This window comes from Chiloscyllium punctatum, chromosome 7 (assembly GCF_047496795.1).
Source record: "Chiloscyllium punctatum isolate Juve2018m chromosome 7, sChiPun1.3, whole genome shotgun sequence".
NCBI classification, from domain to species: Eukaryota; Metazoa; Chordata; class Chondrichthyes; order Orectolobiformes; family Hemiscylliidae; genus Chiloscyllium; species Chiloscyllium punctatum.
In genome coordinates this window covers 117,090,048-117,110,966 of record NC_092745.1, presented here as the reverse complement: position 1 = coordinate 117,110,966, position 20,919 = coordinate 117,090,048, and the positions used below count along the sequence as shown (strand labels likewise).

At 41.2% G+C, this 20,919-nt stretch overlaps 1 protein-coding gene across 9 annotated transcripts in view; it reads right to left on the bottom strand.

Moving 5' to 3' along the window:
- Positions 1 to 20,919, bottom strand: part of LOC140480081 (zinc finger protein 644-like) — a 167,481-nt gene that overhangs the window by 48,734 nt on the left and 97,828 nt on the right. For 5 of the 9 annotated variants that reach the window (XM_072574705.1, XM_072574706.1, XM_072574704.1 and 2 more), the window contains 2 exons: positions 15,935 to 16,039; positions 2,669 to 2,773 (listed from right to left, as the gene is read on the bottom strand). The exons of 1 other annotated variant lie outside the window; for it this stretch is intronic. In XM_072574705.1, the coding sequence (XP_072430806.1) occupies positions 2,669 to 2,773; positions 15,935 to 15,975 (146 nt within the window). In that variant the 5' untranslated portion in view covers positions 15,976 to 16,039. Of the gene's footprint in view, positions 1 to 2,499; positions 2,616 to 2,668; positions 2,774 to 15,934; positions 16,040 to 20,919 lie in introns of those variants that run through there. 3 more of the 9 variants (XM_072574709.1, XM_072574710.1, XM_072574712.1) reach the window with 2 other exon arrangements.

Here is a 20,919-nt window from a genome sequence, read left to right as displayed (position 1 = left end):
CCAAAGTTTTTTTGAGACTTTGGAGCTTGATGTGCAACTGAAAGCAGCTGCTTGGCTATTATCGCATCATTCCTGATGAAGGGCTTTTGCTCGAAACGTCAATTTTCCTGTTCCTTGGATGCTGCCTGACCTGCTGTGCTTTTCCAGCACCACTCTAATTTTGACTCTCCAGCACCTGCAGCACCCACTTCCGCCTATTATCTCACTAGATAGTTATGGTTATCTTGGGGAGGTGGTGGGTTAGTGCCAATGCCTCTACACGAGTAACCTAGAAACCCTGGCAAACATTTTGAGGAAATGGGTTTAATTATACTGCGGCAGAGTGGGGGGGGGACTCTTCACCACAGATCTTGTTCTCCTGCCAGCTCAGCAGCCTGTTCCTCAAAATGCGGAGAGAAGTCATATGTAAGGCATCATCCCACCTGCCTGTGTACAATCCTCTCTTGCAAAAGGAGGGAAACATTAAGAGACATTTGCATAGATACAAGGGCGTTTTGCCTACATTGATAGAGACGATACTGATGTCAATCCCCAGGCCTGAGATTGTCCATTTGTGTTACTTGTAAGAAGAATGTGGTATAGGGGAGGTTGAGAGTTAATGACTTCTGTTTGAAAGGTAGTTCAATATCATCAAGGAGCTGAGCTGCAAACCAATAATAAAAATTATATGATGTGTGCCTGGCACGTGTATGAGATCTTCACTCTTAAACCATACTTTCTGGTGGCACTTTTGTTTCAGGCAAGCCTTTGGTGATGAGCTAACACATATGCATGTTCTTGTAGCTGTAACAAAAGGTCAGTGAGCTGTCAGCGTGTGAGCTACTGGATGTTGCAGCTCCTTTTAAGTGTGAACCAGAGCAGATGTTAGAGGCAGCAGCATTTGGTGCAAGTAGTGTTACTGGTAGCTGCAATTAAGTGACAAACATTGATTGCATGAGGCCTCTAATGGAAATGTCTGGCACCCAATATTGTGTGCGACACTTCTGTGCTGTGGAAACCTTACAATGTTAACTCACACACATTGGGCATGAAGCATTGAGTAGGCAAGTGGCAGAGTATAAACAATTATTCATCCAACCAATGGTGCGGACTTCCAAAGCAACCTTCAGTCATATGGTCTCTTGCTGCGATCTCGAGGGAAATCACTTTTTCCAGGTTTATAATATCTCTATGGCTCGGTGGAGTTGATGTTCCTGAGCTGCAAGAGAGTGAAGCTACCTGATTTATTATTTTCATACATACTGAGACAGTGAAAAGTATTGTTTTGCTTATTAATTATAAATCATACCTTATGTAAGTACACCAGGGCAATTGAACAGAATGCAGAATACAGTGTGACAGCTGCAGCGAAGGTGGAGAGAGATGAACTCTAACACATGAGACGTCCATTTATAAGTCTGATTACAGTGGGAAGAAGCTGACCTCTAATCTGTTGGTACACATCTTTGAACTTTTGTATCTTCTGGTCAATGGAAGAGATTGGAAGACAGCATAACCAGGGTGGCTGCTTTCACGACTACACTGGCTGCTTTCCTGAAGCAGCAGCAGGTGTAAACAGAGTCAATGGAAAGAAGCCTGGTTTTCATGATGGACTGGGCAGTGTTCACAACTCTGATTTCTTGGGCACAGTAGTTGCCATATCAAGCTGAGATGCAACTGGACATGATGTTTTCTGTGGTGCATTTATAAAAATTAGTAAGAATCACTGTGGATATGCCGAATTTTCTTAGCCTTCTGAGGTGGTGGTGTTGGTGTGCTTTCTTAACTGTAGCACAGATATGGATCGACCAGAATAGATTGTTAGTGATACTTGCTCCTCTGAATTTGAAGCTCTTGACCACCTCCACCACAGTCCTATTGACATACATGTCCTCCACTCCACTTCCTGATGACCAGCTCCTTAGCATTGCTGACACTGAGGGAGAGATTGTTGTCTTTACACCCTTCCACTAAGCTGTCTCTTTCCTGTACTTGGTCTATCGTTGTTTGAAGTCCAATGCTGTGGTGTCGTCAGCAAATTTATAAATGGAGTTAGTGTAAATGTGGCCACACATGATTATATAAGGAGTACAGTAAGGGGCTGAGTACACAACCTTGCAGGGCAACAGTGTAGAAGATTATTCTGAACGAGGTTTTGTTGCCTATTTCGGTCAATGGGTCAGGAAGTTTGAAATCTAGTTACAGAGGTGGGAGCAGAGTCCTAGGCCTCAGAGTTTGGTTGGAATTTTGCTGTTAAATATGAGTTACAGTAATCAAATCTGTTACCTTGATGGACTTTGTATGATATAATCTGCCTGCATACCACAGAAAACAACACTTTTCACTATCTCAATACATGTGACAACAATAAATCAATAAATAGGAGTCTGACATAGATGTCCTTGTTATCCAGGGATAAGCGTAGGGCCAGGAAGATGGCATCTGCTGTGGACCTATTGTAACAGTAAGCAAATTGTCGTGGATCAAGGAAACATGGAACTGATGTGTGCCATCACTAACCTCTCGGAGCACTTTATAAATTATGGATACCAGAACCACCAGGCAGTTGCCATTAAGGCACATTAACCTGACTTCTCTTTGGCACCGGGCCGATAGTGATCTTCTTGAAGCAGGTGGGAACCTCACATTGTAGTAAAGAGAGGTTAAAGAATTATGCAAATGCTCACACCCGCTGGTCCACTGGATTTGAACGCACAGCTGGGCACTCCATCTGGGCCAGTCGCTTTCTGTGGGTTCATATTCAAGGAAGCCAATCGTACATCTGCAGCGGTGACTGTGGGAACAAATGCATCCAATGTTGTTGGGACAGGTGACATAATTTCACTGGTCATCTATTCAAAACGAGCATAGAATGCATTGAGCTCAAATGGGGAGACATGCATTATCACCTTCTACCTTCACTTGGTAGCTCATTATGCTGTGTGAGCCTTGCCACAGTCGACACATGTTTGTGTAACTAGTCTGGGACCCTAGTTAAGTACCAGACTAGCTACACAAACATGATGACTGTGGCAAGTCTCATATTGTCTCTTGGCATCCCTGATGGCTTTACAAAGATCGTACCTAGACATCCTATCTAGGTCAGGGTCACCCGAATGAAAGGCCCCTTATCTAGATTTCAGTAGAGCGGATCTTGTGGTTCATCCATGTTTGTTGATTCGAGAACACTTGGATTAACTTCTTTGGCCGCAGTCCCCTACACACTTAGTGATGAAGTCTGTCACAGTAGTAGCATATTCATTTAGGTTGGCCTCTGAGTTTTTGAATGTGCAGCCCACCAACTCCAAGCAGTCATGTAAGTGCTTGTCAATTATCTTAGACCAGCACTATACACCTTTCTGTACTGGATCCTCACGCTTCAGTTTCTGCTTTTAAGCCAGGAGAAGGAGCACAGCCTTATGGCCTGATTTACTAAAATGCGGCAGAGGATGGAGCAGTAGGCGTCTTTGATGGTTGTGTAGCAATGATCCAAGGTATTTGGGCCTCTTGTGGGACAGGAGACATGTTGGTCACACCTTGGTAGCACACTTGAAGTCGGCCTGGTTGAAGTCACCAGCTCCGATGAACAAGGCCTGGCATATTCTGTCTCAAGGCTACTTACGGCAGTGTCTTTTTCATCAAGTGTTCTCCCTACTTCCTCACAGAGTGGATTGTAAACTGCTGTCATGATAGCAGAGGTGAACCACCGCAGCAGGTAGTAGGGACAGCACTTCACTGTTAAATAATCTAGGTCCAGGGAGTATTAACTCACCAGGGTCTTCATGTCAGACATGCAGAGGTATTGACCAGGAGGCCAGTGCCTTAGCAAGGATGCTTTGCAGTCCATTCAGTGACTTGAGAAGCCCTCCAGTTGGAAGGCACAATCAGCTGATGCAGGAATGAGCCATGTAAAGCATGTCTAGTCATGTTCTAAATATGCCTGGAAGTTGAAGCCCAGAAGTTCCTGGGAAGACGGCAGAGCTTTCTGCACAGCTGCCATAAAATTTGAATTTTCATCCATGCATGAATATGCAATGAGCAGAGATGAAGAATCATGCCAGAACTCAACTCACTCCATAGCACTACTATCCTCCATTTCCAGATCTGCCTCCACACTTGATCTCAGATGAAAAAAAATTCGGCCAAATACAAAACTTTGATATTTACAACCTCACACAGTTTTCATCCTGTGTTAAACTTTAAAGAATTCCTCACTTCACTGATCCAGTGTTGAAGATCACTAGTCATTTATGATCCGCCCTACCCACTATCTGGAGTACAATGTCAAAGTTCTCCAGGTGTGAAGTCAAAATGCTTGGAGCAATTTAATGTTGTTGTCCTTCTTCTTAAAATACTCCTTCCTCACTGCAATTGGCTCATGAGGTCCACACAGGCTGAATACGCTTCAGTTAGTCATTTGTAACTGGCTGAGCCCAATAAGCTAGCACAAAAGTTACGTATTTGTGGAAAACATTATGATTGCCAGTTTAGTTTTTTTTGTACACAGATAATTAAATGCACAGACAAGGTGCAACTCAGAAAATGCTGAACATTTTATTGAAGGCTGTTGCATGATGAACCAGCCATGAGTACTGGAGATATGTCACCATAAAGAAGTATCTGTGCTGTCTTGCCAAATAGTTGTGATTCTTAACAAAATTGTGGTTTTGGAGCATTGCCACTCAATTGAAAAATAGATATGCTGCAATATGCAAAATGCACAGCTAAATTCTGTAAATCCTGTGAAAAGTTACAATTTGTATAATTGCTATATTGGTGCTTCACACCATTCAACATTTAAAAAAAGAAGAAAACTAAATATTCTAATTCAGCTTTAAATTGCCAGATCAAGCAAAGTTAAAACTGCATACAAGGGAATTAAAATTAATCTTTTTTCAGACTAAGCAACAAAAGATCTTCACACAAATTACAGCAAATGGACCCTTCAACTGATTATTTCAATCCATGCATATTAGGGAAACAGAAATTACGTCTTAACTAAAGTGTTTCACGTCCTAAGATCAAGTGTATCAATTTAAAATTCAAGTATCATGTGAATTCCAACTACCTAGCCTAGTTAACAGGTTTGCTGATTACAGTATAAAAGATCCTTTTTACTAATACAGTTTGTATTATTGCACTAATCACATTCTGGCGACAGGACAAACACCAGTCTGTCCTATGAATCACGCAGTTTACAAAAAAGAACCAATATTAAGGGAAGCAGCAAGAACTAAATTTCTTTTACAAGTTGTGTATTTATCATTTGAATTTAAACTAATTGTAATAATTCAGTAAGAAGTCACAATGGAGAGTGCCAATTCAATAAATTAAAAAAAACAATTCTACAGTTTTTCTTGTGTTATTGCTAAGCAGAAGCATTTGAACAAGTCAAGTGAGGCATCCCTTATGGGCAGAACCACAGATTTGTTGCTCTACTTAAAATTCAAACACACTTTAAAGCTGTGAGTGAAACAGCTCTCTATTAAAGAAAAGATAAGCTTCAAAAATATTTCAAAGCAAAGAAGAACTAATCATGGTTTCATATTAAAACAATTAATTTGCTCAAATTGTAATGAGTGGCTCATTTCTCCAACATTTACATGCTTCATATCTCACTCCTTATCTGAAAGGGTTCAGTCATAGATGCATTCAAAAATCTCAACATTGCAGGAAGCACACGGGTTTGCTGGATTGCAAACTTAACCACGTTTGCATTCAATTCACTCCTTTTATCCTCAGCACACTGTTACTGTATTCTGAACCACAGTGTGCACTACTACAAATCTCCCGACTTTAATAGCAGCTGCTTCCCAACATCCTGGGATATCAAGAAGGAAGAGAGCTGCAAATTTCTGCAAGTATGATAACCTCCAAGCTTTCCAACAAGTCAAACATGACTTGGACAGACAAGTATTACCAATGGTTGAACTGAAAAATTTCCATGGGCTGCTACATTTAAAGAAAATGCAGGTAATGATCAATTCAGGATAATTAAAGATAATCTATAAATGTAGCATTGTCAGTACCACAACAATCTTCCAAGAAAAAAGGAAGATATTGAAAAAGCAAGGAAAGAGACATTGAGGCTTTTTGGCTTTATAAAGGGAGGCAGAATGCAAAGATAGAATGCAAGGCTAAAAGCTTCTGTTAAAAGTTGAAGCAATATTTTATTCTTGATTTATTGTCATCACATATACCGAGATACTGCCTAAAATGTCGTGTGCTATATGAGCAGATTGTACCATACAGTGAATCAGGGTTGCAGAATAGAGTGCAGAATAGTGTTATGGGGAGAGAGCAGGGGAGAGCAATCAGAATTAACATTTAAGATGCCCATTTATAAGTTTGATAACAGCAGGGAAGAAGCTGTTCTTGAATCTGTTCAAACGTGCTCAAACTTATATATCTTCCATCCGACTGAAGAGGGTGGAAGAGTGTATAACCAGGGTAGGAGGGGTCTTTGATTATGTTGGTTGCTTTCCCAAGGCAGTGGGACGTGTAGATGGAGTCTGTCGATGGAAAGCTGGTTTGCATGATGGACTGGGCTGTGTAGTTTCTTGCAGTCTTGGGAAGAGCAGTCACCATACCACACTGTGATGCATCCAGATAGGATGCTTTCTGTGGTGGACATGCCAAATTCCCTTAGCCTCCTGAGGAAGTAACAACATTGTTGTGCTTTCTTGACTGACATGTCGGCGAGGGTGGACCAAGATGGATTGTTGGTGATCACCACACCCAGGAACTTGACACACTAACCATCTCCACCTCAGCACCATTGATGCAGACAGGGGCCCTCCACTCCATTTCCTGAAGTCAATGACAAGCTTCTTCATTTTTCTGATATTGGAGAGATTGTTGTCTTTACTCCATCCCATTCAGCACTCAATCTCATTCCCGTATTCCAGCTCATCGCTGTTTCAGATCTGACCTACAATGGTGGCGTTGTCAGCAAACTTGTAACTGGAGTTGGGGTGGAATTTGGCTACACAGTTGAGAGTGTATGAGGAGTAAAGCAGGGGAGTGAGTATACAATGTTGCGGGACACCAGCGTTGAGGATTATGATGGAGGCAGCATCAACACCTAATCTTACTGATTGAGGTCTACGGGTCAGGAAGTTAAGGATCCAGCTACAGAGGAGGGAGCTGAGACCTGGGTCTCAGAGTTTAGAGACGAGTTTGTTTGGAATTACGGTGTTGAAGACAGAATGTAGTCAATATGTAGGAGCCTGACATATGTATCTTGTTATCCAGATGTTCCAGGGATGAGGATAGGCCCAGGGAGATAGCATCTGCTGTGGACCTGTTGCGCAGGTAAGCAAATTGCAAAGGATCAAGACAGTTTTGTAGGCTGGAGCTGATGTGAGCATTGACTAACATCTTGAAGCATTTTATAATTATGGAGGTCAGAGATGTCAGGCAATAGTCAATGAGGTTGCATGATTCTTCTTTGGCACTGGGATGGTGATTTTCTTGAAGCAGATGGGAACTGTATAATATGACACCCATATTGTCAATGGATTTATAGTAGTCAATAGATCCTTAATTCCAGATATTTACTGAATTCAAATTCCACCATCTGCTGTGGCGGGATTCGAACCCCTCCCAGGCCCTCAGAACATTATCTGTGTCTCTGGGTTAACAGTCCAGTGATAATACCACTGGGCCATCACCTCCCCTGTAAGATATTCTAGGTCTGGGCAGCAATAACTCATCAAGGTTACCACAACTGAGCACCAGGTGGTGTGGATTAGGAGGCAGCCCTACCATCCCTTGCTTTGCCAGAGGATGTCAAGTGGTCCAGTGAACTGAAAAACCCTCATGTTATAAGGTACAGTCTGGTGTAACAGAAGGACAGAGCCACCTCTCTGTAAAACAGAGCACACAGAAGCCTCAATCCCAACTGAAAGGGAAGTCTAGCTTTAAGTTTATCCATTTTGTTCTCAATAGCTTGGGTATTTGCCAGGAGTATACTGGTGAGTGGGAACTTGAAACCCTGAAGTTTCAGTCTCACCTAAAGTCCAGTGCATTTCCAACGTTTCCTGGGTAAGTACAGAATGACTTAAGCTATCTAACGAATAGATCAGCACTAAGCTGTACACTCTGAAATAGCTCATTGTAAAAGCTATGACAATTGAAATTAAACTACTAACAGGAGAATGAAACACCAAATATCCCTATTCTCAATAACAGGAAAGCCCAGCCCAGTACCTAAGGCTGCAACCATCATTGGCTACAAGTGCCAAGTAGACAGTCCCTTCAGTTACCTCCTGAGATCCCTTATCTCAGGGCAGTAAATTCTGGGATTTACATATTAATCAATTGAAATCTGCATCACCATTCTAGGTGATTACAGAATTAATGGCCATGTATGTTCGTATAATGCATCGCATCAGTTGTATGACACTTTGGTCTTTTTCTTATAAATACTGCGCCTTATGTACCCTGCGCCACATGCTACCTGACGAAGCAGCAGTGCTCCAAAAGCTTGTATTTCAAATAAATCTGTTGGACTATAACCTGGTGTCATATGACTTCAGACAGCATCACAGATGCCAGTCTTCAGATAATTTGATACAATCCACAAAATCAAGAAATGGCTGGAGGCACTGAATATCACCAAGGTTCCGTGCTCTGACAACATTCCAGTAATAACACTGAAAACCTGTGTTCCAGAACTAGTCGTGGCCTGATCAAGCAGTTCTAGTATAGTTACATTACCATCTACCTGGTAACATGAAAACTTGCCCACACATGCCCTGCACAAAAAAGCTTTCAAACACAGTCAATTTCCACTGCATCAATAGTTTAAGATGGCAGCTCAACATCACCTTCTGCAAGCAAACTAGAGATGGGCATTAAATGCAGGTCTAGCCAGCAACACTCAACCCAGGAATGTACACCAAAAAAGTCTACTCTCGATCATAGCTAAGTGACAGAAAGCATGGTCAACAGTACTATCAAGCAGCTCTTACTTAGTAAATAGCCTGCTCACTAACAATGAGTTTCAAGAAGGCCACTCAGCTCCAGATTTCATCACAACCTTGGTTTTCACCTGTTCTTTACAACAGACTGAAGAGCTCAATCCCAGAGGTGACATCAGAGTGACTACCCTTGATAACACTTGATTGAGTGTATAATGAAGGAGCCCATGAAACCTGAACTCAGTGACAAGAGGAACATTCTCAACTTACTGTAGTCATACCTAGTGTAAACAAAGCTAATTATGGTTGTTGGAGGTAAATCATCTTCAGTCCCAGGGCTTTCCCGTGGGAGCTCTTGAAGATATATTTTCAAATCAAACTGCTTGGAGATGTTATAAGACACCTCTGGAGAAGGTAGGGAGGCTCCCACTGTGCCTCAAGAGCCTTTCCTTAGGTTCTGTTTCAACTGATTCAATCACCTTCCCTCTACCATAAGATCAAAGGGGAAAAATCACTGATGATCTGCATAATATTCGGCACAATTCAGGACGCCTCAGATATCGTATCCAAATGTACCAAGACCTGGGCCTGCACTGATATGCAACAAGTGCACTTATGCCTCGCAAGTGCCAGGCAAATACTGTCTCCAACAATACTGAAATTACTCATCCTTCCTTGACACTGGTCATTGCTAAACTCCTATTATCTGCATTCTGAGGATTTCCATCTACTTAAAACAGAACCAGAATGGCCATATTATAAATGTAAGTACTGTGGCTACAGGAGCAGGTCACAGGTTAGGAATCCTGCAGCAATAATTCACCTCCTGACTTCTTTAAGTTTGTTTACCATTGACAAGGCACCAATCAGGAGTGCAATGCAGTACTCCAAAATTTGGCTTGATGAGTTCAGCTCTTTGCCCTTGACACCATCCAGGGCAAAGCAGCCCACTTGATTGGCATCGCATCCACAAAACATTCACTCCCTCTGCAGCAAAGCTCAGTATCAGTTGAGATGCACTGCAGAAATTCACCAAGGATCCTGAGACAATATATTTTAAACCCACGACCACCACCATCTAAAATGACATGGGCAGCAAGTACATGGGAACACCACTGGTTGCAACTTCCTCTCCAAACCACACACCATCCTGACTTGGAACGTCATCATTATTTCTTCACTTGGGTCAATTCCCAATCCGAACAGCACTTCAAATGTACCTAAACCACGTAGACTGCAAGAGTTCAAAGAAGGTAACTCACCACAGCTTTTTCAAAGGTACTTAGTGATTACACCTGAAAGTTTGCCAGTAGAAGATTCAATTGCAAATAGAATGAGTAGTAGACCTAACCTTGAAAAGGAGAAGTTTACAAAGCTCTGAGGAATAAACAGGGTGACCAACTGGACAGGCCTTTACTCTGACACACGAATGATGAGCTAAATGCACCCTAGTCCTCCGTCCTCTAAGAGAGCGTGATTCTAGGTGGAAGGATTCAACTCCAGACCACTTTCATTCATTTCACAAGGAAAACATTCTGGAGGGAAAAAGTACTGTCATAGTGATTGAGTTTGGTTCAGATGGTAACATTATTTTTTGTAAGTTAGCAGTTGTGGACACTATCCTTTGTATGAGTTATTAAGTTGTTTACTTGTTCCAATGAAAGTAAAAAGTATTATATTCGTTGGAGAATCAAGTTATAATGTTATTCATTACCTTGACATCAAAAAGAAATAGACACAAGTGTGTACATACAAATATTAGATAACAATAGTCATTACAAAGTAATTTATTTTATATGAATCATTTGGGGACAGAGACAGACAGACAGACAGAGATAGAGAGACCAAGACGGACCCAGAGGGACAGACACAGAGACAGAGAGATGCTGAAAACATTAATTAAATGCAGCTCTTCTGCATACATTCTAATAGATTTGGATTGAGTCCCAGGGCTGAAAGATGTTTAAAGCATTTAAAAATTCAACACATCTGACAATATATTAAAACAAACACATTCATGTACAATTGTCTCTGTTTAGATTATATAAGTTTTGTTCATAGCATTTTTCAGGAAGCCACTGTTACATCAACTACAAATGGTACTAAACTCCAAGTTTTTCACTAGGCTATCAGTTAGAATCTGGCTGAATCTGTGAAGCTGGCCTTTGATTTGAGAGAGAGCACCAAGTAACAGCTGCTATGACTCACTGGTAGAATATTGCATGATCATGGTCTTTGAGTGGTTAAATTAGCTTATTAAAATTAAGTTTGTCTACAGAAGGTTAAAAAAATTTAAATCACTAATTGAAACTGAACAAATGATATTTTATTGCTGATTGGCTTAACTGTCTGGTTCCAAAAAAATTACGATAGAAACATTGTGCAAAGTTGCCATCAAACCATTTCTGGGTGATGTCAATTTTTGGCGATTTCCTGAATAATATTTAGATGCACTATCAACCATTTATACTTGAAGATAATGAATCAATAAGTCAGATGCTTAAAAGCTAAGATGCTGTGATTGTGAAAATCAGCAGTATGAACTGAAATCACTGGTTCAGAACATACACACTGGCCTTGACTGCAAGAAAATTTGAGTTCAGGAGTAGGAATATCTTACTGCAGTTATAGAGAGCCTTGATGAGACCAAACCTGGAACACTGCATATAGTTTCGGTCTGTTGACGTAAGAAATAATATGCTTTCCACAGAGGGAATGCAGCCGAGGTTCACCAGGCTAATACCAGGACTGGCAGGACACAAGAGAGAAGACTGGTTTGATTGGGTCTGTATTCACTAGAAGAAAGTGAGGACTGCAGATGCTGGAGATCAGAGCTGAAAAGGTGTTGCTGGAAAAGCACAGCAGGTCAGGCAGCATCCAAGGAGCAGGAGAATCGACGTTTCGGGCATGAGCCCTTCTTCAGGAATGAGGAAGGTGTGCCAAGCAGGATAAGATAAAAGATAGGGGGAGGGGCGTTGGAAATGCGATAGGTGGAAGGATGTAAAAGTGAGGGTGATGGGCCAGAGTGGGGGTGGGGCAGAGAGGTCAGGAAGAAGATTGCAGGTTAGGAAGGTGGTGAACTCAGATTTCTCTAGTTTCCTCATTTCCCCTCCCCCCACCTTGTCTCAGTCCCAACCCTCTAACTCAGCACCGCCTTCCTAACCTGCAATCTTCTTCCTGACCTCTCCGCCCCCACCTCCACTCTGGCCTATCACCCTGACCTTAACCTCCTTCCACCCATCGCATTTCCAACGCCCCTCCCCAAAGTCCCTCCTCCCTACCTTTTATCTTAGTCTGCTTGGCACACCTTCCTCATTCCTGATGAAGGGCTCATACCCGAAACTTCAATTCTCCTGCTCCTTGGATGCTGCCTGACTTGCTGCGCTTTTCCAGCAACACATTTTCATCTCTGTATTCACTAGAGTTTAGAAGGATAAGACTGGATCTGATACAAAATTCTAAACAGGATTGGACACGCTCGCTAGATGCAGGTTCTGGAGTCTAGAAGCAGGAGACAGTCTCAGGATATGGGGCAGACGATTTAGGAATGAGGTAAGGAGAAATACTTCCAACTAAAAGATAGTGAACCTGTGGAATTCTCCACTACATACAGCTGTAGAGACCAAGTCACTGAATAAATGTTCTTAATTTTAAAGGAGTCAAGAGGTATGGGGAGAAAACAGGAACATGGCACTGAGATAGGTGATCAGCCATGATCATATTGAATGGTGGAGCAGGCTTGAAGGACTGAATGGCCTACTCCTACTCTTAGTTTCTATTTCAATGATGCTATTTGCAGTTTGTTTCTGTTAAATAGGCTTAATATGCCATTTTGAGTCAGAGTTATAGAAATGTACAACATGGAAGCAGACCCTTTGGTCCAACTTGTCCATCTGGACCAGATATCCCAACCCAATCTAATCCCACCTGCCAGCACCCAGCCTATATCCCTCCAAACCCTTCCTATTCATATACCCATCCAGATGCCTTTTAAATGTGGCAATCGTACTAGCCTCCACCACTTTCTCTGGCAGCTCAATCTATACACATACCACCCTCTGCGTGAAAAAGTTGCCCCTTACGTCTCTTTTATATCTTTCCCTTTGGTAGCTATTTGGCTGCCTGCTTTTGTCACCCCCTGCTCCCATCCCAAAAACTCCTGTTCCAACCTCCCACAACCCCAAATTTTATCATCTCTGTCCTGAATGGGTGAACTCTAATTTTAAAAACAGCGCCTCTTGTCTGGTTCACCCAGGGGAAGCATAATAATACGCACTTCCACCTTGTCAAGACCATTCAGAATTGCATCTCTGTCAATCAAATCAACCTTTATATTCCTAAACTTCAGAGAAACATGCCCAGTCTAACCAATCTTATAAGACAACTATCAATTCAATAATCTGGATTAGTGGTGCTGGAAGAGCACAGCAATTCAGGCAGCATCCAAGTAGCTTCGAAATCGACGTTTCAGGCAAAAGCCCTTCATCAGGAATAAAGGCAGTGAGCCTGAAGCGTGGCAATCTCCTATCAGTTGCCTCCCAAGTATTCACATCCTTCCTTAAATGAGGAGACCAAAACTGTGCATACCATACTCAATGTGCTTTACCAATGTCCTGCAAAAATGGAGCACAACATTCTTACTTATATTTTCAATTCCTTTTGATATAATGAACAGTATTTCATAAGCCTTGCTGCATCTGCCTACTAACATTGAGACTCACGTATAAGAACAGCTAAATCTCTCTGCATCACAGAATTCCAAAGCTATTTCCTATTTAATTAATATTCTGCTTTAATTACTCTTCTTGGCTAAGTGAAAAGATTCACACTGCTCCACATTGTACTCCACCTGCCAGATTTTTGCCCACTTAACCAAACTATAATTGGTCTGCAACTTCCTTGTTTTCTCAAAACATACATTCCTACCTATTTTTGTAGCATCTGCAAATGTAGGTGCCAGGTCTCCAAAGTCTCACCTACAGTTTCCAGTTCAGGTTTATTGTCTATAGTGCACTGTTGGCTATCCAGCTAGAGCAAACATATCTGTAAAAGTTAAGTTCTTTCCTGTTCTGTGTCATGACCTCCAAAGCAGTGGAAAAATCTAACAACTTCTATATGCTCAACTTCCATATTACAGTAATAAACACATTCTCCATCAGCTTGAGATTATTTTTGATGCCTGCCAGAAGCTTGTAACTTTCCAAACTAACGCTACCTCATTCACCAGGCTGAATGAAACTGGCCTTATAGATCAAGAAGCAATGCATAATAGTACGAAGCATTTAAAATAACAATTCAAAATGCCCAAAATATACATTTCTGTTGAAAACCCAAAGCTCAGCAAGAAAGATTCATCCATGACTTACTAAGGAGGTTAGAAGTAGTATAAGACTAAGGGAAAAGGTATAATGTGATTTGGAGTGGCTTTTTAACCAGCAAGGAACCAGAAAAATGTTGATGCAAAGGGAAACAACACATAGAACATAGAAGAATACAGCGCAGTACAGGCCCTTCGGCCCTCGATGTTGCGCCGATCAAAGCCCACCTAACCTACACTAACCCACTATCCTCCATTTACCTATCCAATGCCCGCTTAAATACCCATAAAGAGGGAGAGTCCACTACTGCTACTGGCAGGGCATTCCATGAACTTACGACTCGCTGAGTGAAGAACCTACCCCTAACATCAGTCCTATATCTACCCCCCCCTTAATTTAAAGCTATGCCCCCTTGTAATAGCTGACTCCATACGTGGAAAAAGGTTCTCACTGTCAAACCTATCTAACCCCCTAATCATCTTGTACACATTCAAGAGTGAAACAACCAGGAATATAGAAACAGTTTTCAATAGCTTTCACAAGCATATAAAAAAAGAAGAGATAAAAGTAAACATTAATTCCTTAGAAACGGGGACAAAATAAATCATGGGGAATAGTACAGAGACGTTAAACAATACTCCATTCTGACTATATCGAATATTATCTGCGTTTCCCTCTAGAGATGCTGACCAACTGAGTATTTTCTGTTCTTAGCACGAGTTTAAAATTTGGATAGGTATCAGGACATACAAATAGCATTTTCTCAAAACAAGCAAATCAGCAGACTATCAAAAAAAGTATTGTACTGGAAAAGTATAGCAGGTCAGGCAGCAGCCTAGGAACAAGAGAATCGACATTTCAGGTATAAACCCTACATCAGGAACGTTGGGGTGGGGAAGAGGGCTTAGAGATAAAGATGAGCGTTGGGGGGGGGGGGGGTGAGGTAGCTGGGAAGGCAGTAGATAAATGCAGGGTAGGGGTGATGGTAATAGGTCAAAAGGGGAGGATGACGCAGATCGGTGGGAAGGAAGATGGACAGGTCGGACAGTTCAAGAGGGCGGTGCCGAGATGGGAGGGTTGGAGCTGGGATAAGGTGGAGAAAGGGAAGATGAGGAAACTGGTGAAATTGATATTGATCCTGTGTGGCTGGAAGGTCCCAAGTCAGAAGGCATGGGTGGCTTGGATTTGAAGGCAGAGGAGGCCCATAACTTACATGACCTTGGAGGAGTGGGAAGGGGAGTTAAAGTGTTCGGCCACAGGGCAGCAGGGTTGTTTGGTGCGTGTGTCCCAGGGATGCTCCCTAAAACGTTCCACGAGTTAGTGTTGTCTCCCCAATATAGTTGTCACCCCCACCCTTCAATTTATCTTCCAACCCCCTTACCCACACCCACATTCCCGATGAAGGGCTTATGTCCAAAGTATCTAATCTCCTGCTTCTCGGTACTACCTGACCTGCTGTGCTTTTCCAGCACCACACTTTTCAACTCTGATCTCCAGCCTCACTTTTTCCTAAATCAGTAGGCTGTCAGTCCAGTTTTATATGTGCTTGCTTTATCAATGAAACTCACATTCAGAATGTCAAATCATTGAAACAGTATAGCTCAGAGTAGTTACCACAACAGAAATCTGACAGAGCAACTGTAAAACATTCTAAAGTTGAGACTTCTAAACATTTTATTTTAAAAATAATCAGCAACAACTGTAAGTACTTACTCCTTACTCTCCTCATCCATATCTGCATCATTTAAGCCCATGATGTGTTTCCTTGCAATTGAAGATAAGTGGCTTGAAAAATAATACTACTGATGTGTCCTGTTTCTAAAAACAAACAAACATTTATATAATTTCAAATCATCAATAACATAAAAAGATAGTGTTTCTTCAGGCACAAATTTTGGGGCTTCCAAGCTCAAAAGACTTGACCGGTCACATTGATATGTTTTCAGATTTAAAAACAAAATCTTTAAATAGTAGTGCAATTGCACAGCTAAACGTAGAATACTAAGACTGCCAACAATGCACTTAAGAAATGAATACATGCTAGCTTTATATACAGGTACATTTTCTAGCTTCACTGCTGAAGACAGACAGAAACTTGCTTGCACCAGTGGCAAAGGCAGATATCCTCATAATACTTGAGTAATACTTTGACTGGCAATTGCATGTCAAGGCACACAAGGCTATGAGCCGTGAGCTGAAAAATGGGATTAGAATAATTCGGTACTTATTTTTAAATGGCACAGACTTGATGGGCTGAAAGTGCATTTTTCTGCATTGCAGACCTTTCTGATAACCTTGATCTGAAGCTTAGCTTGAACATTTAAATATCATTACTTCAATGATTCATGGTCTTACATTGGTAAAGTCTATCTCAAACTGGTAGGCTCATATCTGAAGCCTCAGAGTACATTTTCCATTAATTCACATGAAACAACATTGATGACGATAGCTGTAAAGGTGGCAAGGATTATGGGGAACAGGCATAGTCCTGTTTGGTGAGGGCAAGATCAAATCAGACAAAATCTTAATATATGGAAGACTTTCTGCTGCTTCTGTCTTGCTGAAACACTAAATATGCTGTCAAAGAATTTCATCATGGACGCAACAAGACAGTCCAAAAATTTGACAATCTGAATTATTGTTCCCTTTGAAATGTGGTAAGTGCTGTCCTGCAGAATGTAAAAAGACTTGATGGCTTGACTCCTATTTTCAGAAATCTTCAAGTTCTAACAAGTGACTCTTCCTTCTATTTCTTGCATTCTTATTCATGGGAATTACTTTGAGCTACAGTTATTATACTACAGGCTATTTGCATTTCATCGTAACTTGGTAAATATCAAACGATATTTTTAAATTAACTTTTACTTATTCTGTTTATCTTGGACAATACATCTAAATGGTCGGCTGGTAGACTGCTCTCTTGACCTACCACTTGTGGTTGCAGTTATCAAGCAACTTTGTTTTTTCTATCCTGACTAAACAAGTCTCATCGTAGAAACGATGCCAAGTATGGAAGTCTAATGTGAGTTGGGAATTTTATTGTAAAGAAATACCTGCTTTCGAGAAGTTACCTTTTGCTGTCAATATCATGTAGCAAAACAAGGGAAGCTAATAGTGCAAAATAATGCATATGCAAAAAACCCCTCCTTATTAAATGAAAATATTAACATTGGAAATGTATTATGCGCTACTATTGAACAAAACTGGTTGTCAACCTGACTTTAGCATTGTGCAAATACTTCATGCTTCCTCAGACCTTTGAAAATCTAAAAATTAACAAATAAACAGTCCGCATCAATCCCAAGGTTCTTAAATATTTTCCATAACTCCTGATCACTCCAAGACTTCATGATGTTGTTGAAACATCAGTCAAGTTTGCATTTCAGTGTTGTGGAACATTGCTCATTACAGGTAAAGCTCCGATATCTCAGTTAGTGAGGAAAACCAACTAACTAATAACCAAGCTGTTTCATTACAGGTTGAATTACATGACCAGCCTTGCACAAAAGAGCCAAGGTACTCTGAATGCTTTAATGTTACAAGCACATTTTGCTATGTGGCAGACTTCAAAATTTATGCTTTGTTTGCCAGAAACAAAACTGCTTGGACTGAGTGCAACCACAAACGGCACCTTCTAGTAAGGTCAGAAGAGAAACCAAACAGTCCGCCATTTGGATGTGGCATCATGCAAGATGAAACAGAAAGGGAAAAGCCTGAAATAATCTTTTACTGTAGGAATAATTTGGTATTTACCAAATCATAAAATATAAATTTAACAAATGGTTTGTGGTATAATAATTATAGCTCATGGTCATTTGCCAGTACAGAATTGGAATACTGCTGAAAACATTTTGTTAAAGCTTTTTGCATTACACTCATCTGAATATTTCATAGAAATTCCAATTTTAGTGAAAACCAATACTAATACTCTGAGAGGACAGTGCTGATTGGTTGCGAGTACACTTGCTGGTAAAGGTGCCACCATGGATTTATGATGATCAACAGCTAATTGCTAGTCTTTAAGTTTTAAAACAAGGAAGTTGATTTTGACTGATCAAGGTATCACCCTGTGAAATGAACCAGCAAAATGGTCATCACTTATTTTGTTAAACTGAAACATGTGCAGAACATGCCCATTTTCTTCTGTATGTGAAAAACAGAGTTTGGGATGAAATGTAAAATTACTGTATATTATTACTACTAATGTGCATTACTATATAACAAAATATATGAATTTCAATGCTAATGACAACAGATATTTAGATCATATGTCCCAAGGAATGGTGAATTTTATCAAACAGGGTATCCCTTCAGCACTTCAGAACACGCAAGGTACTGATCATATCCTTGCTTTCAAAACCTGCAGCAGTGTCCAACATTAGGTTAAATTCTTCAATTGGACAATGTTTGCAGGATAATCCTGTGTGTACAAAAAAATCCTGTGTGTACACTGACAACCGATTTAAGATTGGCAGTGGAGCTTGCTGAGTGACATACTTGTGGACATTAGATGTTACACACATTAACACCCACTTAGCTCCACTTTCAACTTTTTTCAAAAAACAAAAAAAAAGCATTTATTTCATACCCCTAATTGAAAGTGAGTGGTTCCTTGGGCCATTTCACAGGATAATTAAGAGTTAACTACATTGCTTTGGATCTCAAATCATATGCAGGCCAAATCTGCTAAGGACAGCAGATTACCTTTCTTAAGAGACATGAGCAAACGAGATATTGTCTTAAACCACAATTGACAATGGTTACACAGTCACCATTAGTCTAGTTTATTAGTGACTGGAATCTGGAATTAAAAGTGGAATTTGAATTAATGTCTGCAGAACATTAGTCTAGGGTTCTTGATTACTAATTCAGTGATATTAACATTAAGCAACAGCGAGAATTCCTTTGAGTTCCCAAACAACAATCATTATAAACCATTATCACAATATTGAAATTCAAATCATTCACAGTAACATTTCTACAATTTTGCATGACTTGATTTAAACCATCCTAAAGTACAGGGACTGTTAGAGGCCCTAGATATTATGAGGTAAAAACAATGACTGCAGATGACTTCCAGCACCACTAATCCAGGCCTAGATATTACTCCAACCCTCAAAATATTTGCCTTGCTATATCATATCTCGATATAAAATATATTCTGCACCTTAATTTTCCAAGGTAAGTTTATTTTTCACTACTGTTACAGATTTCATCCTTTATTAATGGAGCTACTTGGCTTTCTCCTCTTTTACCAAGGGTGGTACAGTGGCGAGCACTGCAGCCTCTCAGCACCAGAGACGAGGGTTCAAGTCCACCCAAGTCATTTTGGAGTTTACACACTTTTCCCATGTTTGTGTGGGATTCCTCCAGGTGCTCTGGTTTACCCCCATAGTCCAAAGATGTGCCAGTTAAGTAGGTTGGCCATGTTAAATTGCCATAGTGTTGGGATGTGCAGGTTAGGTGGATTAGCCATGGGAGATGCAAGGTTACAGGAATGTGGGGGGGGTGGGGCTGATCTGGGTGGCATGTACTTTGGATAGTCTATGTGGGTGTGATGGGCCAAATGCCCTGCTTCTACACTGTAGAGATTCTATTGGTCTGAAAATGTCAAGAATCCCCAAATTAAAAATTCTCAGATGTCCTTTATGATTTATATGCCAGGCAACTGACCATCTCAACCTATTCTTATCCTATTGAACTTATTTCTTCCAAACTCAACTCCAGTTTTTCCCAGCTTTATTTCCCAGCATGAAATAATCATTTCATGCCTCTTCTGATGCAGCAGAAGCTGAGCTTTCCAGCTTTTGTTATTACTTCAGTTTTCAGCTTGGTCATCTTGCAATAATATTGCTCCAAATCATATTTATTTCTCCTTTTCCCATTAATTCACCCACCTTGTTCCAATTGCTGTGCATATTAAAGGCCTCTGATTAGATTAGATTAGATTACTTACAATGTGGAAACAGGCCCTTCGGCCCATCAAGTCCACACCGCCCTGCCGAAGCGCAACCCACCCATACCCCTACATCTACCCCTTACCTAACTACGGGCAATTTAGCATGGCCAATTCACCTGACCTGCACATCTTTGGACTGTGGGAGGAAACCGGAGCACCCGGAGGAAACCCACGCAGACACTGGGAGAATGTGCAAACTCCACACAGAGTGTCGCCTAAGGCAGGAATTGAACCCGGGTCTCTGGCACTGTGAGGCAGCAGTGCTAACCACTGTGCCACCATGCTGCCCACTAATCCCGCCTTGATTTGAATTTTGCTAGTTTCCTTTACTGAATCCTAATTTGCATGTACTTTGTCCTTTCTGTCTCACATCACTTGGTACACATCACCTGCACCACTCCCCTGCACTATTGCCTTGTTCTTTATCATTTAGATTAGATTCCCTACAGTGTGGAAACAGGCCATTCGGCCCAACCAGTCCACACCAACCCTCTGAAGAGTAACCCACCAAGACCCATTTCACTCTAACCAATGCACCTAACACTACGGGCAATTTAGCATGGCCAATTCACCTGACCTGCGCATCTTTGGACTGTGGGAGGAAACCAATGCAGACACGGGGAGAATGTGCAAACTCCACACAGACAGTCCCACCATTACCTTACTAAAATTCACATCATGTGAATCTTGCCCCATCTGCAGCCCTGCTTATTCAATTTGGTGCAAGTGAAGCCTGGCC